General features: G+C 38.1%; 2 protein-coding genes across 5 annotated transcripts; one reads left to right on the top strand and one right to left on the bottom strand.

Moving 5' to 3' along the window:
* Positions 1-569: 569 nt before the first annotated feature.
* LOC129778429 (protein PPP1R35 homolog) lies at positions 570-1,631 on the bottom strand. The gene is made up of 3 exons (XM_055785316.1): positions 1,539-1,631; positions 1,099-1,457; positions 570-1,042 (listed from the first exon to the last, which is right to left on the bottom strand). Exons 2-3 carry the CDS (start codon positions 1,408-1,410, stop codon positions 749-751), a joined length of 606 nt encoding a protein of 201 aa, XP_055641291.1. The 5' UTR covers positions 1,411-1,457; positions 1,539-1,631; the 3' UTR covers positions 570-748.
* Positions 1,632-9,951: 8,320 nt separating this feature from the next.
* LOC129778960 (transmembrane protein 62-like) lies at positions 9,952-26,213 on the top strand. 4 transcript variants are annotated; one of them, XM_055786158.1, is made up of 5 exons: positions 9,952-10,183; positions 10,468-10,703; positions 19,837-21,061; positions 24,937-25,240; positions 25,306-26,213. In XM_055786158.1, the coding sequence occupies exons 2-5, from the start codon at positions 10,479-10,481 to the stop codon at positions 25,589-25,591; spliced, it is 2,040 nt and encodes a 679-aa protein (XP_055642133.1). In that variant the 5' UTR covers positions 9,952-10,183; positions 10,468-10,478; the 3' UTR covers positions 25,592-26,213. The 4 variants fall into 4 exon arrangements, with proteins under 4 accessions (XP_055642133.1, XP_055642130.1, XP_055642132.1 ...); XM_055786155.1 differs by having other exon boundaries at positions 9,952-10,291; XM_055786157.1 differs by having other exon boundaries at positions 9,952-10,408.
* Positions 26,214-26,862: the final 649 nt, after the last annotated feature.

The raw sequence follows: 26,862 nt of genomic DNA, 5'->3' as shown, positions 1-26,862 counted from the left end.
GCGGTGGTTTGTTGGTGTGCGTTATATAGTCTGATTTGTTTATATTTGCGACGACAAATGTACAGTGTCGACGTCTGGTGGCGATATTAGTGCTTGGGAGGTAAATTATTCTCTATCAGATCAGAAGGCCCAAGTGCAGTGTAAAAATATAAAAGTTTGAATGACAACTTTTACTTCATATTGTTTGATTACCTAACACATGTAGTCCTGACACTCACTTAACCATTTGTCGATGCATTTCCTGTTTGTTCCACAAATAATTACTATTATAATATAAAATCATCGTTAGACACAGTTTTCGTTCAATGTTTCTGCGATATCGGAAAAAAACCCTCTTATTTCCTCACATAAAATAAATATTCGATACGTTAAAGTAAATTTTCATTCACAATTTTGATTTTGAGAGCATGTTTATTCCTCCTGAATATCCATAATAGTTTTCACCTCCCAATGAAAGCACACGGAGCTTAATGCCGTCTGCACAAATATACTCTTCAAAATCAGAATCCGAATTGGATTACGATTCCAATAATACAAAAACAAAAGCAGCAGGTTTTCCATTTTCATAGTCTTTATTTTTAGATTTTCCAAAACAATACTCGGAACTTGACAGATCAGTATAGTTGATTTAAAGCTGTTTCGTTTATTTACTTTTGTAGACTCGTTTGCCTTAGCTATAGATTGAAATTTGTTTTACAATTATAATATAAGAATAATTAACATATACTATACAAAACAAACTCTCGATTTAAATCCCTGGATCAATTTTTGTTAGAACGTCCAAAATGTTATCAAGATTGTTGAAGTTAGGCCTCCGAGGTGCTGGTTCTGGGGGCAGATATGGATCGAATTCGATGTCACACGCTGAAATAGGACGTAAGAAATCTGAAAGTTCCGGCTCTGGATCTCGTTTTTCTTTCGACACATATTTGGTACGGATTGGTTTTTTGGTGGCTGGTATAAGTACCGAATCGTTTACATTCATTGGAACTAAGTTCTTGAAGACATTCTCATCGTGTTGGAAGTTCAATTTTCTGGTGATCTATACAAAGCAAATATTTTTAAAAAAATTAGTCGTAATCTATGTGTGCACCTTACCTGATCTCTAACAAATTTCTTGCTCTTGGGTGTCAGTTCACCAATGCTGGTTGGTGCTTTCGTTTGGGTGGTTTTAACTTTTTCTATTTTTTCACGAATATTCAATGCAGTGTGCAGTTCTGGTTGTTGAAACTTTGTCGAGTTGGTAGGTTTAGTTTTTACTGAGGGATTACCGGTTTTAAGACACGGTTTATCTTTTGGAATTGGGTTTGAAACATTTGAACCCGTTGGTTTTAAAACTTTAGCAGTGCTGATCGAAACAGGAATTTCAACGTCCCGTAAGTAGGATTTTTGTATTTTGCATTTCTTCATTGTTTTTGGGGTATGGTGCTACGAAGTTCACTATCAAAACTGAAAAACTAGTAAATACAAATTGTGTGGAATCAATGATATTAAAATGTGTTGTCATTAGTTTACCGGCTCAGTTTTTGAATACTCACCTGTTTCTTGAGATTCAATCAACAAACAAACGAGGGGTAGAAACATGATTGAGAAGAAGTGTAGTAAGCGATGTACACACTAATATGAAACCCTGTAATCGGTGGTATATCTTGATAAAAGCAAAATACATCATGCTTCATAGAATGGTAAAACTATTTCTGATATGCATTGTGTATGGTATTTTTTTTCTATAATTTTTAAGTGTTTATTCGAATCACAAGAGATTCTATACGTAGCATCTGTAATGCAAAATACTATTATTAATTCTATTTTTATTGACATATGGTGTATTTCCTCTTAGCTGATGTCCATCTTTGACGCGTTTTCAATCAAAACGGCAATCGCATAACTATCCGAGAGCTAATTAACAATATCATGGACGATTCTCGATAGCTTCAAATGATTTGCAAAATCGAATGCAGATGGCTCCAATATCATTTCCTGTTAGCTAGGCGTAGCGTTTTTTTTTTTGAATTTATATTTGAAATTGAACTTGACAATTCCACGTTTTATGGAATTAACCGCATCGAAAATAATTTTGTTTCAAATTGGAGCATTTTAGGCATACAAAATATTGTTTTGTTTGTTCTAATTTTCGCTTCATTATCTGAACTTGTATCTCGCTACCAAAGTTCAGTAAAGAAGAATGCCGAAATCCATTGGTTGTTTCTCCATTGGAATGCTTTCGACACATTTTTCTTAATGATTAGCTTCATTAAAAGCAACATTCAATTGTGCTAAATCATTTCAGAAGTCTCCATAAAAACTATGTTCGATAGACACTTTTTTCTCGGAGATTTTCTGCAGGCGAATGATTCTATTGCCAAATAAGTTTCTTTAGATGATATTTCATGCGTCATTTGATTATAGTTTATTGATTCAGCTGTGATTTTACGATTATAAAAAAAGTTTTTGCTAGATTGTGCAGTTCTACTGCCGTACCGTTTTAACCATTAGAAAAGCAGATATGTATTTGTCGTTGGTTTTCTCGAATGTTCTCGAAAAGCGATTTTGAAGGAGTAATATTTTGAACATAATACCAGTTATCATAGTGGAATTATTATATAAATGATTAAATGGATTCCATACGCATTAGAACAAATGAGATGGAAAAGAACGAATTTTCGTTTTAGCAACTTTAACCCACCATTTCATACAGTTGCCATTACCGCACTTTTCCTGCAGCCAACGATTTCACATATTTTCAAACTTTAAGATATATTGGTAGGAAGAGGTGCAATCAATCAAAGAATAGAAAACAACCGCAACTACTAATAAAGCCTATTTCATTTTTTTTCTTTTCAAAAAAGGATTTAGGATTATGATCCGAATAAAACGATTTCAATGTTGCAGGCTCCGGAAGTGAAGCAGTTTGCGTTGCATCGAAAGAAAGATGCGCTGTCTAAGTCAAGAGTTGTCTAGTGTAATTGTGTCTCACGAGAACTCCGAGAGAATCTGGATATTCAATGCAGAATGGTCGCTAGGAATTTGTTATTAAAACAAGTTTTCAATGCGAAAAAAAAAATTTTTTTCTTTGTTTGTTTTTTTTTGTTTTTTTTATCATTATAAAAAAGACGGGTGGGTAATGTCGGGGACATAACCGGAGTGACGTAGGACTATACAAAGGGGACAGCTTATGCTAAATATATATTTTAAATATATTATTTTATTTTCTTCTCCTACGTGAATACCTACCTATCTACCTGAAAAATTGATTAGTTTACTGTTTACTCTTTATGAACATGTTGGGGGTTCTGAAAAGAACCTTTGGTGTTGTGTTTTTGCGTTTTTTTACAAACTTTCTCAATTTTTTCTCACTGTCTTATAGTTGATTCTTGATTTTTTTCCGAAGGCTTTGTACTTATTAAATGTTCAACGCCGGGCATCTTTCGGGGTATGCACATATCGTACAATCAAAATGATAGCTGTGATAGGGGATTTTTTTATTTTTTTTTTTTTATTTCTGTATTATAGTGACTTTCAACACATTTGGCTGGTTCGTCACTTTTACCTTCCATTTCGGAAGAATGTCGGGAGTGAGAATTGAACTCGTGACCTCTAGCGTGAGAGGTATGGATGTTACCGCTACGCCAGATCGCCTCCACTATGTAATAGGGGATGCATAGGTGGTCATCAGCTCATTCACTATCATATATTTCACTATTGAGCACATTACCGTACCTTAAACTGTTTCCGTGTTTCGGAGACGAATGAATTGTAAGATTTGTAGTCTCCGCGAACAAAGTAAATAAAAATAAAAAAGAACTGAGGTTTTGGAGACGAACTCTACGATCTGTCGAGAAATAAACGAGCTATAAGCGTTCTGAAAAACCAACAGTAAATACAGGGACGGATGACCTTCGGATTAAAGTCCTTTAAAATAAGAACAGAGCAGCAGGAAATACATAGCTCATCATGTTGCTCCTTAGTTATTTTTCTATACAATGCAGATGTAAAGTTAGTCAATTTTCAACATCAGTTATCAACCAAAGAAAGCAGCTCTTGCTACCGAGAAAATTCGTTAATGCCATCCTGCATACAATATGTTGTAATTTGAAGCCACTTTTAATTCGGAAACCATGCATGGGTTTGTGAAAACTGAATGATCAATTTAAAAGACCCCAACCACCAATATCTTCAAGAACAAGCATAAACAAAATAAATCAGTTTATAATCTATGTCATATTATGTCACTTTAGAATGCATTGGTATTGTGAAAAACTTTTAATAACTCTTCTTTGAAAGGTTTAATGGCCCTGAAAAGCGCCGTGTTTTACGGTGGCTGGTTTTGCCACCAAAGCAGACTGTATAAACAAACTTTTTCCTTCTTCTACCTGCTTCTGTTTTGCGATTGCGTTTGCCACTCGCTGAAACTAGTTGTTGCCACCGAACCGAATGTGATCTGTTCTGTAGGCGGGTTTTCTTATTGTTGTGAGCAGCTTTGCAAGCCAACTCGAGCACTCCGGCGGCCGAAATTCTTTAACCGCTATTAGGTATACTGGAAACGATGCCATACAACCACCACCAACACTGATTTACGGTTTGAAAGAGAATGAGATATTTTTCAGCGGATTCGCGCATTTTGTACTTTAGCGGTACACGGTCACAGGATAGAGACAAATCGGCAGACTCAGCCAAAGGGGCGAGTCCAACGAGACGAACGAAAGAGCGTTAAAAGGCAGCGATGGCAAAAAATACATTCATTATGATTTGTTCGCTCGTTGGATTCACATGCAGACTAAAAAGGATCCTTTTCAGGATCACAAAATTATCTTCAATCTAAAGAGTTTATTGTTTTGTTATCACTCGATATCCCCATCTTGTTCGGCTAAACCTTCCTGTTTAGCGATTTGTTGCCACTCGCCACAGCTTTCACAGTTGGAAAATTTCTTCCCATCCAGCTTTGTGACATGTTGTACAGTAAATTTTATTCAATGCGACGTGCCGAAGCACCACTCAGTGTCGCATTGGAGGCGATTTTAACTTGTAATTGATCATTTGCAATGCCAGTGGTACAGTGTCGACTTTCAATGTGGGGTCATAATTTGGATCTCTATGTTTACAAAAATGTCCAACTAAATATGTCGCATTACATGTCCGTCCAATTAGATAAATGTCGAACTAATTGTAAATTACTGTACTTTCAATCTGGAAACAATTTTTTGAAACAATTGGTGAAAATTGAATAATGGGAAAGTCCCCAACTATCAATAAGCTCAGAACAACTGTCAAATTCACATACTCATCAGATCCTGGCAAACAAATTATGAAAAAATCAATTTGTGTTTTATTATTATTTTGCATATTATTTTAGAAAGCATTGAACTGTATTCGTAAACTCTTTTTAAAGGTTTAATGGCCCTGAGCGCCGTGTTTTATGGAATGGTTCCAATTTAGAAAACTTAGTACTCGTGGTTTTGAAAAAAACCATTTCGAACGCCCTCGATGCCGCCTTGTTCTGGATTTGCCACCAAAGCAGATTGTATATAGAACAAACTTTTTTCTTCTGCTACCAGCTGCCGTTTTGCGATTGCGTTTGCCACTCGCCACATGCTGCAACTGCCTGTTGTCTTGATGTCCACAGAACCGAATGTGTTCTGTTCCGAATGCGGGTTTTCTTATCATCGCGAGCAGTTTTGCCAGCTAACTCGATCACTTCGGCGGCCGAAACTATATAACGCCAGCTAGGTGGACTGGTGCACTTGTACTAACGCGCTCGGCCTAGCTACCCTTGCGGGGAACTCCAGATCAACACGGTTCGAGCGGGATTTTGCCTTTCCCTTCACTTTTCCTCCTTTGCCATGTCCAGACATGGTTGCTTGGGTTGGTTTGTTGATGTGTTGTGATGCGAACCGATGTGGTGTACGGATCGTTACGGCAGCGGAACGGGGATTTTTAAGCTGACTGGCTGGCTCGAGAATTACGCATGTGTGAGAATGTTTCGTTCATTTTTTTTTCTTTTTCTTTTCCAATCGTGCTTCATTCTATTCCGCTGCTGCTCTGGTTGCCCGTTTTGGTCGGTACGATTTGAGGAGCACAAAATGGACCAATCAAAAATGGGCACATAGTGCATTTGGACAATGCTTGATATTTCACAATTATTCAATTATTTATTTCAAGAAAAATGAAATGTTATTCATTATGATAGATGCGTAGATATATTTCCTATCAATTGATGCAAAAACCTTTGCGATCTATTGAGAAATGCTCGAGTTATAAGCGTTCCAAATCTTGTTTTTTTTCCTACTTGTTCAGTGCCTAGATTTCCATTTCAGCCCCCATATCTTCCGGTTAGACGTAGTCCTACGTCAAAACACAAAAAAATAAGGCTAATTTAAAATCGAATATGGACACAATGCAATTATTTCTTTTTTGCCAAACACGAATGTCCACGTGGACAACAGGGGAGGGGTATAGTCAATGTCCACGCTTGTCTACGGAAAGGGAGGGGGGAGTCTAAAATCGTGCTTTTTCTGTCCACGTGGTATGTGGACAGCCCCTCATAAAACTGACGCAAGTAATGCTACGTTGAGAAGGCAAAAGTTCCACTGGAACGTTAGTGCCTTCCAAGAAGAAGAAGATGATTCTGAGCTCTAAGGCTAGGCGCAAATTGAGAAGCGTATAGCGCTCGTAAGCGAACGCGAGACTACCAACACGACTCATACGTGCCACAAACGTAGCGTGTTGGAGCGCATATTGAGTCGCAGTTTGGTGTAAATAACATGCCACTCGCATACAATGACTGATTAACACAGAGTTGCGCGATATATTTTTTTACTAACACAATCACCCGGCCAGTACAGTCATACAGTGTCAAACCCACGGCGCTATATGATTGTTCACCAACACAACTACCACAACCGGCATAACCAGCATGAGAAACTGTGGTTCAGCCACAGCGTCGCGCGAGTCGTGTCTCACGAGCACTCCACCATCTCGCGTCATCTGGCCAATTTGCGCCGTTCTATCTGTTTTCATTAGCCACAAAAACAGGCGCTATATCGCGCCGAGTTACTCGCGCTATATGCGTCTCAATTTGCGCCTTGCCTAATGTAGGTGTCACACGAGCTTATGCAGTTTAGTGTAAATTCGTCAATAGGTATAGAAGAGGGAGCTCTAACATTTGTTTGATAAGTTGAGAAGTTTGTGATCTATTTGGCGGTTTTACTATTGCAATCCTTCAAATCTATGACAAAATATTTAAAAGGAACAGGGAATATAATCGTTTCGTTGTCACGGTTGGTTCTTGGGAAAAACTGCTATGATTTTGAAAGCGAATTTTTTTTTCTTGTATTGGCGGTATTGGCAATTCAAGAGATCAAGATGGTGCTGAAGAGACCGAGAAAGCTGCACGTGGTGGTGTTTAGATATTGGCTGTTAAAGAAAGTCGCATGTTTGGAAACAGGAAAAACTCTAAAGCGGACCTTACACGGTCAACTTTATTGACAATATGATGACATTTGAGAGCATAATGACAGCTGAACATGGCCGACGACGCAGAAATCCGGATTTTCTGATTTTCGAGCATCAATATCGTGACATTTCATATGGATGCATGATGTTGACGTTTTACCTCACGGACTTCCAGACTGAGTTGCCAGATATGCAAGCGCACATTTAATTTTTGTTAGTCTTTTTTGCGATTGCAATTAAAATTTATAAACTACTGAAACTGTAGGAATCATAAATGGAAGCTTTTGGTTTGGAAAACCGATACTTTGAATAGCAAAATACGGTACTTTTCACGATACAAATCAAAACTTCAAAGTAAACTGACAATGTGATGGTGAGAGAGTGGATGAAACTTAATAACGTTTTAGGATTTTTTTAACGTTGAACTCGGTCATTCTTTGCGCTAGTGAGCGGGTTGTGTGTTTCTTCACACTCCGCTTTAAAATTTGGGGAATGAGAAGATCTGGGAAAATCACAGATGAAAAAACATCATGTGTTAATTCAAGCTACAGTAGAATCCCGATTATCCGCGGAATCGTCGGGCAAACTCACCGCGATTAACGAAAATCGCGGATGACCCATTAAAGGACAAAAAAATGCAAACACGAAAAGAGATGTTTCAACATAAAAACTATGTTCTATCAATACAGAAATCAATCAACTATCCATCTATAAGGTCGTGTACACCAGTGGCTAAATAATGTAAAAGCCATGACCACAACAAAAGAGCATGGGCCTACCACTCACTAACAAATTCCGGAAAGGCCTATTGATTTACTATGGAACTCGCAGTCACGAATAATCCGCAGGGTGGATCACCCGCTTGCGGATAATCGGGGTTCTACTGTCATAGTCTCATTTATGGAATAAAAACATTTGCTTGCAGATAAAATAACTTGCATATATTTTCGCAAACTATTTACAATAATCTGGCATCTCTGAAACTGAAAGGAACAGTCTGTATTTGTGAAACGAGAATTATGATGTATTTTTGAGAAGAAAAACCGAATTCTAAAGTGTAAATTATGAATGAAAATTAACTTTTACGAATCAAATTAGTATTCTATGTGAATGCAAATCACTTTTTTTCTGCAAGTGGTGAGAAAATCTCATACAAAAATTATGTCTGAAATTGACGTTATATTATAATAATACATTTTAGTAGGAATATCTGAAAATTCAGGGGAAATAGGTTAAGTTAAGGTTAGGACTTCGCGCTTCAACTAATTAAATAATACCAAGCAGATATTTTCATTCAAATTTTACCAATTGAAAATTGCCTTTTAGCCTTCTAATCTGATAGAGAATAGTTTGGATCCCAAACTCAAATGTCGCCACTAGCCATCGCGGATATTTTCGTTGTCTCGGGTTGAGGGCGATATTGACCGTGTAAGGTGGAAAAATATTGATTGAGGTTAGATCAGATGTTGAAAGCCTAGGGGTGCTCATACACTGTTTGACCGAAGCCAAATATTTGACTCTTTTTGACAGATAAAATTTGGTCAACGTGTACTGATCAAATATATTCTACACAAAACACGACAAGCAAATATTCAATTATTGGATGCCTAAAATATTTTTTTCAGACTGTTCTTCGAACCTGTCGGTACATGGTTAGGTTACCTTGAATATTTCAGTTGATTTTTTCCATGTTCGGTGTTTGATATTGTTTACTACTGTTGAAAATTGAAGAGTGGCAAACAAAATAGTGTTTGTACAAATATCAAAACAAAACTTATCTGTCAAAAAATAACAAATATTTGACCTCCGGGCAAACAGTTTGCGGCCACCTTAGCTGTCACGATATTGAAGACACTTATTGCCAATCCGGTTGATCGTGTAAGGTGCCCATAACGTGAAACATTTTGTGTTGTTCAAGAATGAGGTAGGATTTGTAGAAGATACCATGTTAAGAGGTAATAGATTGGTTGTAAAAAAAACATTACCGAATTTAGCTACCCTTAGAAAAATCCTCGGTCGAAAACTACTAAATACATTTGGTAATGCAAAATTGGTAGAATGTACAAATTTTTTGTACATATTGTCAACAAACCCGCATCCCTACCAGAGATTAGTATATTTTACTCGATAACATTAGTAAGCTTGGATATTGTCATATCTGAAAATTGGTGAGAAAAGCGCGTATTAACCATTTTCATTGTTCCCATAAGGCAATACAGAGGTATAATAAGGATATAATTCTGATACGTGCATTTTCGGCGAGAAAATGTAGCCGATATTGGGCTTCCGAATCATGGTTCTGCTTGACATATGTGTTTATTAGTACGGTCGAAAATGACTATAGATTGGTAGTATTTACCAAAAAATTCGTTATATTTACTAATTATTTCTCTCAGTGTAGTCTATGAAGATTGAACGATAAAATCAGAAAATTTGACATCGCTGAATGCCATCTTTGTAATGCCACTCAGAGTAACAGTCACCTATTGTTGCATCCCTCGTTACTATCAAACATTTCGAACAAACATTCGATTTGTTTGCTCTTGTTTTGACTGTGGTTCGAGGTGGATGTGTTTTGCTTTCGTCTTTCGCCAATAAATTTTTGCATCGCCACTTGAAAAAGAAAACAACGGTTTGGTTTGTGGGAAATAACACACAGAAACAGTCATTGTTTTTGCTGAGGCAGGCTTATAGTTGAGGGAGAGTGAAGTTTTTGGATGAACATACTTATGTAAGGCGATGCTTTGATTGACCCATCACGATATCGGTAAATCAAATATGTGTTTCAAAAAGTTGTAGTCATTATTAGAATTGTTGTGACGACAGTGAATAATCATGAGTAAGCAAACATTTGAAGATAAACAGATTCTTGCATAGGACGTTTGCGGAATTTGTTTACGTTTGAGATATAGCCCCGAAATTCAAAACCGCGCAATTGTGTTGCGAGCAAAAATTTGTGCGAACACAAATAAAATTATGATGAAGCTTTAATTAATTTGTTCTCCCACCTTACAGATACGAGAGAGATGCGCTTCACAACTGCCGCAATCGGATTGATTGCGTTTATCGTAATATTTTCGGTGTTTGTAGCGAATGTCGCAAACCTCGTTGGAATTGATAACGTATTGAGCAAACGGCTGGATACGGCCTTCAACGTCGGGCGGCAGCGTTGGAATGTCGACTCGCAGGAACAGCTGAGTGAAGCACTGAAGCTTGACGATAGTCCCCGTCATGTGTTGTGGTTTCTACAGGTGAGTAATGAGGGTATGATAACGGTGCAATTTGTCGTGCTCTTGCAACATGCGTAACTGCATTTCTTCTCGTTTGGTTGGGTGAATAACGAAGTTGCTTTGTTGTGATGATAACAGTACCTACAGTAGAACCCCGATTATCGAAATCCGCATCGCGGATAATCGGGGTTCCATTGTACTCTTAATTCTATATAATTGTCTTGAGGCATAGCACATAGACAATTACCCTGGCTTGCTATAAAGGTATTGCTAGACCAGGTATTTTTTATTACTAGAAAAGTAGCAAAACTGTCTGTTTATATGGAATTTATAATAATTTGCAATTCAGTGGAAAATGGAAATGTGTTACTCAGTAGCGATGGGTGAATCTTTTGCACCCGGGGCGGAAAAGTTGATTTGCACCTCCACCCCCATATTTATTATATTATAGAAATCATATTTATCCAATTTATTTATATAAATTCGGTTCATTCTGCACCCTTAAAATTGTGCATCCGGGGGCGGTCCGCCCCCTTCGCACCCCCCAGTCGACGCCACTGGTGTTACTTCTTCATAAATCGAGTATGTATTCAAAACTCGTTATAAAATACGTGTAATTTTTTAATCTTTCTGTAGAGTGTTCTATAGTAGACTACTTACAAAAAGCTCTAACAGATCCCAAACCCATTAAAAACATTCTTTGAAGGACAAATACACGCGATTTATGAAATAAAGCTCGATTATCTGTATCACTTTTAACGAGCAGTTTCATCTGTCAGGAAGGGATAAAAATTAAAACATTTGGCAGCTCGCCGAATAGATTCTTCGAGTTGATTGAGAACGAAAAAGACTAAAATGTTGGTAGAGGTAAAGAATTTAGGTTTTTATTTATTACAGCAATATTTGTGGACGAATTTTAAAGTGTTGATGTGTTGGTAACATCAATAACAACAACAGTATAATTTTGTTATTCCGCAGATGGAACGGTTTTTAGAAACAACTAGCTGACCCGGTAAACGTTGTTCTGTCATACAATTTATTTCTACAGGATATTTTGGTTGGTAAAAATAACGTATATATTTCAAGAGAATTTGTATGTTATTGTTCAGATCTGTAAAATTGAGATCTGTAAAATCTTTTCACTGCAAAACATACATACGCGTACCTCTCGAATTTTCCTTTTTTATTTTACATGTCCTTGTTCTATATATCAGATACGCATTCGGGAAAAGCGGGAAATGTGGGAAAAAGTCGGGAACCAAAATCCATCGGGAAAATTGCGGGAAAAGGTCGGGATATTTTTGCTCAGTGTTTTTTTGGCGCTCTAAAATGTTACTGTATGTGTTCTGGCGCATTAAAACGTCGCAAGAGATGCAACTGCTTACTCTTTTTGATGTATCAAGATGGAGGACGTTTTCATCGAAATTTGAAGCGAAGAAACTTGAGGCTAACAAAATTGAGCTGCTGGCTGCCGCCCAGAAAGATGCAGCCTTGATGGACGATAAAATTAAAATGCTCAAGAAGTGTTGAAAGTGGATTCGAAATAACGCTTAATAAACATAATTTACAGAGACGAACCAGCCTACGGCTGAAAGTCTCTTAAATAAAGACAAAAAAAATTAACATAATACGATTAATTCCGTGACCGGAATGGATCGCCGCAGTAAACAACTGCAACAGAAAAAACCCGCTTACATAACGTGTAGTAAGGTAAATTATGATGGTTTATTCGATTTTTGGTGTTTTCGCGCAATTGGTAAATGCAAGTCGATTTTTCTTCATGACAACCACATGTAATCATAACGAGTTTGGGTTTGTTGAAAACCTGAAGACTCTAGTTGCTAATAATACCATGAGGCGCTCGAATTGCTCATTTTGTAAGGTTTATTTTAGCGATTTCATTCATAGAGAAATTAGGACCATGGTTTATCCACCTCCGCTTGGCGCGCTGCAGTGTTTTGTTTTGTTGTCCTTCGCGCGAAGTAAAAATAAAGTTTGTCTGTGTTGAGTGATGTTCACCTTTCAGATGCTCAAGCAAAGGAAATATTCTGAAGAAAGCTTGAATTATGAATGGATCAATATGATGACAGTAGACTCAAGCAATGTTAAATGCAACATCTATCTACTTGAAAATTCTATTTTTTTCATTCATGAATAGTGATTTCTAAAACCGGACAAACCATAATCAAGAATTACGAATGCACCCATACCACAAAATTTTACATTTGATTTGTACGGAGCTACTCGCTCGATTAAAAACAAAAAAACTTTGAAGTAGCCCGGCTGCGAGTAGCCCCGAGATGAAGAATAGAAGGTGGGAAGATTCACGGGTTTTGGTTGTGTTAAACTTTGATTGTATTAGTAGCCAGGAAGATACCCTTAGAAAAATCCTCGGTCGAAAACTACTAAATACGTTTGGTAATGCAAAATTAGTAGAATGTACAAATTTTTTGTACATATTGTCAACAAACTCGCATCCCTACCAGAGTTTAGTATATTTTACTCGATAACATTAGTAAGCTTGGATATTGTCATATCTGAAAATTGGTGAGGAAAGCGCGTATTAACCATTTTCATTGTTCCCATAAGGCAATACGGAGGTATAATAAGGATATAATTCTGATACGTGCATTTTCGGCGAGAAAATGTAGCCGATATTGGGCTTCCGAATCATGGTTCTGCTTGACATATGTGTTTATTAGTACGGTCGAAAATGACTAGAGATTGGTAGTATTATCCAAAAAATTCGTTATATTTACTATTTTTTTCTCTCAGTGTACGAAGTTCACATATCAGGCATAACAGTCAGTTACTCAAATGCAACAAAATTGAATGTGTCAACGTTGAACGAGGATATACATTTTTTTTTCTTTATTTTTGAGACTTTCAGCCTCCTGGGCTGGTTCGTCTCAGTAAAAACGGCCGAAACCATGCCGCAAAGTGCGCTTACTATCCATTTTACATGCACATACGGACAAGCAATTAACAATAAAACAATAAAACACAACAGATTTCGTCACGAGAATTTCTACGCATTTGAGCTTTTTTCCCCTGGTTTGACGAGGATGTCCGCTTGTCATGGCCCCAGGCCACAGATGGGGAATCCGCGCCACTCGAAGATGCCGACTGTTCTTGTTCCCCTTATCGCGAAGGGGAAGGAACAAGGATATTCGATTTAATCACAAATTTTTTGTTCAAATTTTAAAGTATAGATCGGCATCTTTCAAAAAACAGAGCAGTGCAGCAGTTGTGAAGGGTCGTCGCCAAGCACATCTCGAATGCTCCCGCTGATCCCGTGTGAGTTCCGGAGGTTCTCATACTTTGGGCAAATACAGAGGATGTGTTCGACTGAATTGCGAACCTCGCACAAGTCACAAAGGGGATGAAAGGGTCCTCTGTTGAAGTTGTGTGACATGTTGCAGTGGCCGGTTCTTAACCTGGATAAGATTCGTTGCTCTCTCATCGTTTTGACGTCTTCGAATCTGGTGATGGATCTTTTGATTCTCCGGAGGAACAACGTCGCTTCAACGGACCATTTTTCCGCCCAAAAAGTTTTGAATGTGTTGGCGATCCATAATCTGATGTCGTCTAGCGGTACTTTGCGCCTCAAAAGTTGTCCAAGGTGACCGATTCCAGCAAAACGGTCGGCCGCTTCATTGCCGGCTATGCCACTATGTCCGGGGACCCACATGAGGACTGTATCCGGCAGCAGATACCTCCTGATAGCTTGTATACATGGGTGCCTAGTTATAGCCGCGCCAACGGCATCGATGACGCTAGCCGAGTCGGTAACTATCAGGATCGATTTGCTTGACGGTATAGTGGCAGCTTCAAATATTCCGGCAGCTTCGGCCGAGAAAACCTGGCAAATGTCGACGAGCTTCTTGCTGGAAATAAGAGAGTTATTATGACCGCTTACCCCGAAACCAACTCCTTGCATCCCTTTGGAACCGTCCGTGTAGCGAATTTCATAATTGTGATATTTTCTTGAGACAAGTTCGACAAAGGTTTGCTCCAGACCCACAGAGCTTGCCCCAGCTCGAAAGTTGTTCCTGATTGTATCATCCACTTGGACCACCGGCAACCTCCAGTCGTTAGTCCCAAACCAAAGCTGTTTAGCTATCGATGGGAGGTTTGAGTGTGTCACCTGCTGCAAGATTTCGTTCGTTAAAACAGTCAGGTGTGTCTCCTTACCTCCGCTGGTTTTAGCGAGAAAGCTCGCAGTTCTGGAAACTATCGCCGCGTCCACAAAAATGTCAAACGGAGGTTCTCCTATTTCGGCGCATACCGAGGCTGCTGGTGTTGATGGTAGCAGACCAGAGATAATCCGTAGTGCATTGTTGTAAATCGGTGATAGAGTTTTTAGGAGTTTATCTTTGGCCAGGCATGTCACTTCGAGACCGTAGGTGAGGCGGCTATTGATGATGGCTTTGGCCACCCGTAAACGGATCGTTCGGTTGTTACTCCGGTGAGGTTTGGAGATGGTTTTTAAGAGGTTTAACCGGGTGGCACAGCTTTTCTTCACCTCGTCGAAATGGTGCTGGAAGTTCAGGTTGCAATCGACCACCACTCCCAGGATTCTCAACGTTCTACGGCGGGGAATGCGGTCGTTGTAGATTTTGACTCCCGAATTGCAACCTTGGTGTTTGTGACTGCATACCACCATGTAACCACTCTTTTGCGCCGAAAGTCGAAAACCTCGTTCGACAGCCCATTTACCGATAGCATTGGTAGCTGCCTGGATCTTGATGCGTGGTGCCCTGTGCGTGTTCCCCACCACTACCAAAATGATGTCCGTATACGTGAATACGCATACTCCCTTCGGTATAACCCGGAACAGGCTGTTCATCGCTATCAGGAAGAGGGACGAGGATATACAGAAAATAATTGCATATTACCTAAAATTATTTTTCGCGTTACATTTATCATTTAAAAAAACAAACAGAACATGTCACGAACTAAAATGTTTCATTTCACTTCTTTGATTTCTTCTTATATCAGGATTAGTATTGTAATGTCTACTATGTTTGGATATTAGAGCAACTTCATGGAAGTTTATCTTTTGTCACCAATTGTAATTACTTTTTTCACAATTAGGGTGCTAAACCATTCATTCGTCTAAAACTAGGACGCAAACTGAAAGCTTTTCGTCTCAATCTAGGTCATATGGAGACAATCAAATTTGTTTCTCAAGTGCATTTTACACGAAAAGAGACCTGCAATCTTTTTCCCCATGCACTGTCAAATGTTTTTCGTCAAAGGAACAAACGATCTGACTTTCATTTACGTTTTTGGTCGCCGTAACGAGAAGTAAAAATGAAATGAAATTAAGTTTAGAACACCTCAATATACTCAAATTTCTGTTTCTGCTAAAATGTCAGTTGGGCCCTTATGATTTTGAACGCTACCATTGTTTAAAGAAAAAAAAAACTAGTTCGTTCATTTCATCTAATTATTTTTACTTTCAATAACAATACTTTTCCTATGTAGTGGACTATTATAAGAAAAGTAACACACATAAACAAAATTCGTGGCGTCACAGTGGAGTAGCCCGTGGCGTTCCATCTCGGAGTAGCCCCATGCATACAAATCAAATGTCAAATTTCGTGGTATGGGTGCGTTCGTAATTCTTTGGATCGATTGACGTTTACTCGCAACCGAGTAAATCACAACGTCTAAAGGCTGATTTAGACGATGCCAGCCAGCGCTCTAGTTGAAGTATCCAGTAACTCTGTTCCAGTTAGAGGCCAATAACTTGTTCGATACTGGTACAAATAACTTGAACAGAGTGTCTGTTCTCTGTTCACTGGATACTTCAACTAGAGCGCTGACTGGCATCGTCTAAATCAGCCTTAAGTCCGGTTTAAATCCGGCTTTACTTGCACGGATTTATTCGAGTGTGAGCAGAACAGAACCAAAAACGTGAAAACAGTCCTTTGAGTAAATGAGAGAAGGATTTCGAAGTTACCGAGGAATCGACCTGCCATTTTCCTATGAATGTAGGATTCGAGGATGTCTTGAAGGATATCGTCCAAATCATCAATCAACTCGCACGCATTGGATCATCGTGATTTCCGAACTTCTTTTCTTCTTTCCTTCTTTTCTTTTTTCTTTTTTCTCACTCGAGAACAAACTCAAGTTCAAACAATAAATGGGAAATTTTCTTTTTACTCATTCTCTGACATTGATAATTTCTCAAGTGTCGAGAACTAGGTAAACTGTTGATGCACTCCATTCGATTAATGCTAATTTTCATCGCAGGTTTTAGTACTTCAATGCACATCTTGCCATACAAACGAAGCATAAATTTTTGCATAACTCAAGAACTAATCAAGCAAATGGAAAAAATTGGCATGTGGAGTATTTAGGGGACAATAATTGTTCCTATGGTGTTTTGACAATCCTTCCCCCTCTCTAAAGGGGAGGGGAACTGAATAACTCGAGAACTATTCGAGCAAATGGAATCAAACTTGGCATATAGAGGTTTTGGGGATCGATAAACGTTTCTATGGGGGTTCGACACCCTTTCCGTCTTTCTAAGGAGGGTGGCTACCATACAAATGAAACACACACTTTTGCATAACACAAGAACTAATCAAACAAATGGAGCCAAATTTGGGATTTGAGCGTTTTTGGATACGAGATAATACACATATTTCAACCAAACATTGGTTGGTTGGAATAAGCATGACAATAGATAATTTTCGGAAAACTCTGAAGCAAAATGGGAAAATTCTATAAATTCAATTCGCATGTGTTCTACAATTACATATTGACAAGTGTTGTTAGTCCACTTGGTGTTTGCGGTAACGAAATTGATCTTTGTTCGAAAGTCGAAATGGATTTTAATGTGATAAAACGGACTGCTATATCTTCGTCTATCTATACCTATATATAAATGAAAATGGATCGCCGAATGTGTTGATAAGAGCAAAACTCGAGAAAGGAGTTGTTTTAGGTATGAGGTCTGTCTTTATTCTATCATATTTTCTGTATCAAACATTTATTCCATGTCACAGAAAAACATGTTATTTATATATGATTTGAAAATCTTGAACGAAAATTGTGTCCGAAAATAATCTGATATTATCATGACAAGTTCTGGTAGAAGTACTAGGAATTTTATAGTAAAATGTCATTTTTAAGGGTAGATTAAAAGATTAATCAATGAAAAGTTCTGCGATTGGACCCATGAACGTGCGCTTAGTAAGAACACGTGAATGTGATAACGAAAAATAATTTTTGGGCGGGACGAAGTTTGCTGGGTCAGCTAGAACTGTATATTAACTGACTGTTATATATGGTCGGTGTTAAGTCAGACCGGACCATTTGACAATTTTATGATTTCGAGAAAAACGAACATAATGTTTAATGCTCTGCAATTTTCAAAACATTTAATTTTTTCGTTCAATATTATTCTCAGAAATGTTAGCTACTCTCTGGCAATACTTTGACGTATGATAGTTGTAAAAAAAAACATCAAGTATCATGCCAAAAAATGCAGATATTTGGCTGCCTATACGTACATGGTCCATTCTGACTGAACCAAATGAAGCATTTTTCAAGAGTTGGTTCACTATGACTGAACAATTTCGAAATATTTCTCAATCAATTAACAGTTGTGAGTCAAAGTGTGCCATTCTGCTATGAAAATTAGAGCGAGAAGGATTGTGAGTTTGAAAATGCATAAACATTTGTTTGCGTTCAGCATAATAGTCTCTGCCATCAGCTGTTGACACGAATATGATTGCACAGCAAACATGTTAGCAAAATCTTCCCATTTCCAATTATCTTAGGCAGTATCCGTCAATAGAATCGTCAAATTTGAATTCATTGCCATCGCTACAACCTAAATCGATCTCTGAAATAGTACATTTTAGAGATGGGCAAAACAGTTCATTTTAATGAACCGTTCAGTGACCAACCATTCACTTAAGTGAACTAGTTCTTTTGAGCAGTTCACTCACTCTTTCGTACATTAGAGGGATATGTATAAAAAAGTGTGAAATGTTATGTAGGACTGTTCTTTTCATTCATAAAATGCTGTTTGTTAGCAATAACTCTGTGTCCGAATTTTGTTTAAAATATCTTAGCAGAATAGAAAATCAAACTATGATTTTGAAATTTTGATTAATTTTGAGCCGTGATTTATTATTTTCAGCACAAACTAGCGTTGCACTGCTTTTCTACAATGTTTTGCAATAACTGCTATAGTAAAACTGTACTAAAACGCGAAAGACTTTCTCGAAATTATCAATCACAATATGATATAATATAAAAACATTTCATATCAGCGACACAAATTATTATTTACTGTTGAAAAATACTGTTTGAATCGTTTCGCTTTCGCCAGGTTTTTTCTTGTGAATGCATATCTTACTGAAATATTTACCCTCAACTTGAAAATATGAAATTAAAACTTTTTTTGATAAATTATCGAACAATCCAATTTATGAACCATCGTATCCTGAAATATTGCGTTTTATTATGAAAACGACAATATCGACATCTTATTTTTGTTATTTCATGGGGCTATCGTTATTTTTGTTATTTCATGGGGCTATCGTTGTTTGGGGCTATCCATTCGTTAATTTGAGGACTATTTACCTTGCAGCAGCATTCGTCTATCACTCGTTCGCTCGCCTTCCTCTTATACACCGATCACCATACACAGTTCGTTCTGAACTGTACGCACAGTTCAGCCAGCGGTCAGTTCGTTCTGAACTGTATACACAGTTCCGCCAGCGGTCATCGTAAACAGTTCGTTCTGAACTGCATACACAGTTCGTCGTCCACCGTTCAGTTCGTTCTGAACTGAACTGTATACACAGTTCAGCCAGCGGTCTTCGTACACAGTTCGTTCTGAACTGGGTAAGAAGTTCATGTGAACTGATGGTAAATGGTACATGGTCCGCTCTGACTGCATACTATGAGGGATTTTCGTTGATCAATCATAACAATTTCGATCCGTTATTTCTGCTGTATGCGTGATCTTCCAAATCTGATAAATGTGGTATGTAGCTTACATAATGCTTAACCAAATGTAATCAATAACTCGAAATTTTCAATTTTGCGACTTGGTCCCCTCTGACCTAACAACACCGACCATATTTTCAACTGTTTTAATAATTTAAACTTCTTACTATATTCGCAGATTTCAGACATACACATCAGCTTGTACACCGATCCGACTCGTATTCCACATTTGTTTGATTTCTGTAACCGGACGGTGGACATCATACGACCCGCGGTAGTGCTCGCCTCCGGTGACTTGACGGATGCGAAAACGTCTAATTTCCTTGGCTCCCAGCAGCATGAACAGGAATGGCGATGGTACAGGGATGTGCTGCGAGATACGAATGTACTCAACAAAACCGCCTGGTTGGATATCCGAGGCAATCACGATAACTTCAATGTACCCGCGCTGCAAACCAAACTGGACCTATTCACGTATTACTCCGCCCAGGGGAAGGATCATCCTCGATCGTACTTGCATCAGGTCACGAAGGACGGTGAACAGTACAGTTTCATCGCTGTCGATGCTTGTTTGGACCCGGGTCCGAAGAGGCCTTTCAATTTCGTCGGAATGCTTTCCAAAAACGAAACGCAGCACATAATCAATCTAGCGGAGAGATCTAGAGCCCTGGATACTAACTATACTATATGGTTTGGACATTATCCGACTTCCTGTATTTTGACGCCAGGTTTGGGAACCAGCGGTATCCGAAATTTGATAAGCAAGTACCAAGAGGGGTATGCGTATCTTTGCGGGCATTTTCACAAACTGGGAGGAGCCGTGCCGCAAATGTACACCCTGCAGAATGAAGGTTTCCTCGAGCTTGAGCTGGGAGACTGGATGAAGAACCGAATGTATCGGTTGGCAGCGTTCGATCACGGTCAGTTTTCGTTCGTTGATCTGCAACACAATCAGTGGCCTGTTGTGTTGGTGACAAATCCGAAGAATGCGCTTTTCAACATACCTGGTAAGGAAAATCCGAGGGCCCAACTGGAATCCACGCACATTAGGATGTTAGTGTTTTCCCCGGCGAAGATTACCGAATGCCAGGTCAAAATCGATCAAGATGAATGGGTGGATTGTGTCGCCGTCAGTAGGGAGCTATTCGTGGTTCCATGGAAGCCGCAGAGCTACGCACGGGGAGTTCACAAACTATCCGCTTTTGTGCGTGATGACGATGGTAGATATCGCGTGGTGGAACAGGAGTTCACCTTGGATGGTTCGAGGAAAAAGTTCAGCACACTGGCTCGCTTCGTCCTGATGTACGATACCAATAAAATCTTCCAGGTGTTCTTCAGCGTGGCGCTCATTTTGTGTCTGGTGCCGCTGTGCGTTTTTCGTATTTGGCATACGCTGGTCAGAAGTAAGTAGTTGTAATGTAAGAGGTTCGATTAAAAAGCAACAACATATTGACAAAGATTGGGTCTACTACAAGTAAAAGAATGATAAAACCACATATGGATTAATATGATTTGCTATCATGGTGAACATAGTATTGTGTTTTGTGCTATGATAGCTTATTAATATTTAGTGTGAAATACTGCCCTGTGCAGCGAAAGAAGTCTTCGTTCGCGTGCCCTTTGTGTTGAGAAATCAGGATAAGTTGGAGAACGATTGTCCACAACAACCGATTCTCGTTTAATTTTGTCTTTTTCAGCTGGCCCCGGCGTGCTGTTTTTCTTGTATAGCAGCCGTGGCGGTTCGTTTATGACGGATTTCGTGCCAACTCGACCAGATGTTGGCATAACCCGCTCAAAATTGAATGAAACTTTCCGGGCGTGTACTACCCATGTTACCCATGACGTAAACGACAAAATGAACAAAATCGACCTTTTCGCTGTTTCGCATTCTACACAATGTAATACGTTTGCTCAACATGCAAACAAACATTTTTTGTTCGAAAACATTTGAGCAATTTTGAAAAAACCTTTCCGAAAAATCACTGTTTGTCCGCATAACAGACGTTGTTTCATACAGCTTTCATACATCGTTCGAAAATCAACAATTGTCAGTATTATGTGCTATAAGCTAAATCTACATTTGAATCACATTATTTGTAGAGTCCAAACATGTCTGTCACGATAGTGTCTTATAACTTAGTGTTTCCTAATAGATGAATATAAGAAACCATTGAAACGCTGCTCATATAATTACTATTTTCTGTACACGATGAACAAAGAGAAGCAATTGTGTTTTTTAATGTTATAATTACCTAAATTTCTGCATTTGAATCTTCAAGTAGATAATGAAACAATCAGATCAGTAGTAAAATTAAAATAATATTGGTTCTTAGTATTATAACTCCTCGGATTCGACATAGAAATTATTCCACATAGTCAGTATTTACTTATACCGTTGATGTAAGTCACTCCACCATCTTTATGCGATTGATCGTGATATCGGTAAATCATGTTGCTAAAATTTCCACCATTGCAGATTGCCTTTACAAATTCAGTTAATTGAAAAAACACGAACCTGTTGTTCTTATCATATCCCAAAATATTCTTCAGGAGAAAAGTACTATCATAGACTCGCAACAAATCAAGAGCACCTTTTCCAGACATTTCACAAAATTTCTTCCAAACCATTTTGATTTTATCCGATAACGACTGAAACTACCGACGAAGACGTTTTGACTATTATCGGAATTGTAAATACTAACTCTACAAACAGAGCAACATGGTGATTACGTCTTGCCATGCGGTTCATTGAAACGATTGATTGTCCGCATAAACAATATACAACAAGCTATACAAGACGCAAGCATTTTCCAGATGGAAAAAATATGTTATAATCCGCAAAATCACCTAGGTCCTCTTTTTGTCGATAATATCCTTCAACTGGACAGATCATTTCATCGAAAATTTACATGGTTATGCTTGTAGGCTAAAAAACAACAAAAATGCGTTTTCCCAACACTAATGGTGTTGTCGATCACGTCTCCCATGCAATCATGGGCAGTGTAGACTTTATCGAATTAAGCAACTTGACATACTTAGTTTTCCGACAATTTATCTAGACTTACAAATGGAAAGGGCCAAACATTTTTGACTATTATTAAAAAAAAATTTACTCGAAAATGATAGGTTCTACAAAAAGTGATCTATGAAAGAGTTTTAGGAAAATAATTGAATTTTCAGAAAAAAAATGCTGAAAAAATATTTTTTGAAATCTTGTACTGAAAAAAAAATCGATTTCAAAAACTAAAAGTCAATTTTCTCAAAATGGTCATCTCCGATTTTGATGAAATGGTAGATGCATGGTAGATAAATATGTGCCCTATAACTCTTCCATACATAGCAACTAGTGCATATCTAAGGCAAAAGAGTTTTGCTGACAAAAACTTTTTCAATATTTTATTGAAATTAAGTTTATTGCTTGTTTCAGTGCAGAAAGCCAATTCAAAATAAAACAATAAATAATAATAATAAAAATGTTGAATGAGTATTTTAGAGGTTTTTATTTCAAATCAAATGTAATAAAACTGATGGCATTTTTTGACATTAAATTCATTTTTAAGTGCGATTCACATACAACATCCACGTCACGTTCACGTTCCGTCACGTTCACGTTCCGTCACGTCACGTTGTGTCAAATATTCTTCCATGGAATTCCTATTGAAGCATTCACATACACCAGCAACGGCAAGTCGAAGTTCCCGTTGCCGGTGTATGTGAATGTTTGCATAAGAACTGCTTGGAAGAATAATTGACGCAACGTGACGGGACGGAACGTGAACGTGACGTGGATGTTGTATGTGAATCGCACTTTATTCATCTAATCTTATAACATGTACATTAGGGTGCCAATGAAAATGGTCATCTCGAATTTCAAAAAGAGTTCCCATGAAAAATGTTCACCACTTCGAAAAAACACTATGCAAAATATCAGCTCAATCGGACCAAAGGCTTTGGCGCAAAGCGGTCAAAGTTTCTTGAAAATCAAAAAATCATCCAAGGGTGGAGTGAAGGAAATCGAGGTTCTCGAAAAAAAATTGTAATGCCAAATGTCTTAAAATTACATGAAACGTCGAGATCTAGTGTCATCTCGAATTTGTTTTTGTCCAAAATCGGCACTCTGGGATTTTTTTTTGCGGAGAACGAAACGAAAAGTATGTCAATAAAAATAGTTATCTCGATTTTTCATTCGGAACTTGCTACGAAATGTTGATTTGCACGATAACATACCCTATGCAAAATATTAGCTCATTCGGACTTCCTTTACTGGTGTCACAAACGTTAAAATTTTAGTTTTTTTTGAAAAATGGAAAATCCCCGAAAATCGAGATCATCAAAAAAAAAATTTGATGCCAAATGTATTAAAATCGCGTTACTCGTCGAGATTTACAGTTATGTCGAATTTGTCAAAAAACATTTTTTTTGTCAAAAAAATGTTTTTTTTGGCACTTGGTCGCAACCGCCTGAAAAATCGTTTTTTGACATTTTTTTTAGATAACTGTAAATCTCGACGTGTCATAAAATTTTAAGATATTTAGCATCAACGCTCAGTTGGAGCGTGGTCACCATAAACTTCCACCAAAATGCGATGACTTTCTGCAGCTCATATTCAAATAATGAAATAACACTCCCCGAAGAAACACTCTCGTTGGTACGAAATTGTATATATTCGAAGTGGCAAAAAACTATGTTGTTTACGCTTTAACATTTTGACATATACTGAAAAAGACGCGTAATGACAGTAGCTTTCCAACGAATGTCTGTTGTAAAACCGATGAAACTTACCGGTACACCTATTAGTTGTATTAGTTAAAAAAAATAAAAGTAGTCTACAAAAGTTTGAGCATCGCGCGCGTGACACAGATATAAAGGATATGAAATTAAAAGTTTTTTTAAATGCCGGTCCAGGAATTTTTCGTAAAGTGAATTTTCTCGATTTCTCTGAATTCATAGTCAATCCAAAACAAGACTGGCGGTTGGACTTGTGCTCTGGTGGACCACTTGGCTGCAAGGGCCTCGTCGGGACCGTATCGGCTCTGTGGTGGACCTGACTGAGTATTGGCTTGTCTTTTGACATTGCAATTTTTTGAATTTATATCTGTAAATAAAATCAGTGCGTTTTTTTGTGTTTGCTAAACTGATTTTAATGTTGAGAAAAAATAAATAATTTATCTCTTTGATAACTCGTCTTGCTCAAACCTCTGTAGGGGCGGGACCATCAATCATCATCATCAAGTCCGCAATAGTTATAAGAAAATACTTTTTATTTTATCATTTGCAGCTGGCACAGTTACCCGTCCTCGTATTCGTGGCCATTGTTGTCGCGGTTGGATTCGAAAGATGTGGATACTATCCACCGTTGATCGGTTGATGTTTCCAATAATTGGCTACTGTTTGTATCTCACCTGTGGTCCATGGTCCTTTGGCGAGATCATTGACGGTTATGTGGGAATTGTTTTCGTGTGGGGTATCTTCGTTAACGGAACGTTCCTACCTGGCACATTGACGTACTTCTATGGATTTTTCCAACTGATGCTCTGTCAGTTCCCGCTAATGATTATTTACGCTAATAACGCGGAAAAGAGGTAAAGTATATTTCTTTTATTCTTTCGAATGATACGATGTAAGGTTCTCTAACTGTTCCTACTAGGTTTCTCCGTGGTTCCGCGAATGCCGAAAAGAAGCTTGGCTTCCTGGCAGTCACCTGGCTAAATCTTCCCTTCGTTCTGATCATGATGGCAGAGTTGCTCCTTGCGGTGTTCTTCTGGAATGCCTACGGAACGTTGGCTTTCATCATCACACCTCTCCGGACGTGGTCTATAGTGCTTAATGTTGTGCTCTGGTATCAATCCAAGAACTTACCAGACAAGGCACTCTGTTCGGCCGCAGCTGTGTGGTCCCTGTCACCTGAATCAAAGGTAGTTTTGTCACAGTAAGCGGACAATCGATGTTTCACGTTTGACAAAATGACAAAATTATTCGGTTTCAATTTTCTAATGTTTTCAACTACACGGCTCGAATGGAATGTGTACCAAAACAATGTTATCAAATATTCCACATGCAAAATAATATGTATGTTTTTATATAGTCATAACCTGGCCATTATTATCATTCTAAGTGCTCTTAGTTTACTTGTTATAGTAGTTCTTAAATCCAAGGATCACCGACAGATGTGCTTTTCACTGTCTGATGAAGGATAGGTAGATTGTTCCTGCGATTCCATATGCTACACACTGACTGAACTTAGTAAAAATGATTTCATTCGTTCTAGGCATGCATACTGTAACTATGCAATATTGAAGAGGAACTTGTGAGCTTGTACAAGTTCGTAGAGCCTACGAAGTTAGGAATGACTTAGATTTAAATGTGTAAAGTGAACAGAAATGATTTCACTTTTTTGTTATATCGTCGCACTTACTGCATTCAAACAGTAAATAATTATAACCTCCGATAATTTCTTGATACAATGTATGTGAGCAAAATGTATATTGATGATCAGCTGTATGTTGTTAAAACGAAGAATAATAGTATTAATGAGTGTGATATTTTCAAATAAAAACGATATTTAATGATATCTGAGTTTCATATTCGTTTGCCCTTGTGATTTTGGCATTTCATAGATCGTGCACGGTAATTGCATTGAACTGAAAATTTGGACTGATGATTCCGGTTGTTGAATCCGGATTGAAGATCCTTATTTTGACATTCCGTGATCCTGTCTAAGGTGCTGCCAGTACCAGGGACATACCGGATACTAGATATCAATATTACTTACGTGGAAATGGCTTTCAGATAGTCGCATCTTGGCCAGACGCATCAGCCATCATATCAATTCATTTCATATCGCAGTCTCTGGTGATAGATACAGGTCGTTCACAATGTCGACCTTAACTAATATACGGTGACGTCCAGGAAGAATCACGACAAATGCCACAAGTGAGTTACATGTTCCAAACTATTACCTTATCATCTTGGGATTGTGGGGCTAATAAAGCAGGTGAAGAGGAGAAAAGGAAACATTGGGCCCTATTATGTGAATCGAATCGAGGAGTCGATACAATCCCTATCACTATCACACCGAGCCAAATTTCATATTTTGTAAATCGAGATAATCTTACCGACTAGAGTTCTTGCTCGAACTTCATGTGTTGCAAATTGCATATATTTAAGCGTTTCTGAAAAGTTTATCAGGAACGCAAACCAAAAC

Source organism: Toxorhynchites rutilus, chromosome 3, assembly GCF_029784135.1.
Source record: "Toxorhynchites rutilus septentrionalis strain SRP chromosome 3, ASM2978413v1, whole genome shotgun sequence".
Lineage (NCBI taxonomy): Eukaryota > Metazoa > Arthropoda > Insecta > Diptera > Culicidae > Toxorhynchites > Toxorhynchites rutilus.
This window is presented reverse-complemented; position numbering and strand designations above follow the sequence as displayed.

Coding starts and splice junctions, on each gene's coding strand:
- LOC129778960 (XM_055786155.1), top strand. Junction 10,704..19,836: donor ATGTGTTGTGGTTTCTACAG/GTGAGTAATGAG, acceptor CTATATTCGCAG/ATTTCAGACATACACATCAG. Junction 25,241..25,305: donor GCTAATAACGCGGAAAAGAG/GTAAAGTATATT, acceptor TGTTCCTACTAG/GTTTCTCCGTGGTTCCGCGA.
- LOC129778429 (XM_055785316.1), bottom strand. CDS start 1,410: ATGAAGAAATGCAAAATACAAAAATCCTACTTACGGGACGTTGAAATT. Junction 1,043..1,098: donor AGAAATTTGTTAGAGATCAG/GTAAGGTGCACA, acceptor TGCTTTGTATAG/ATCACCAGAAAATTGAACTT.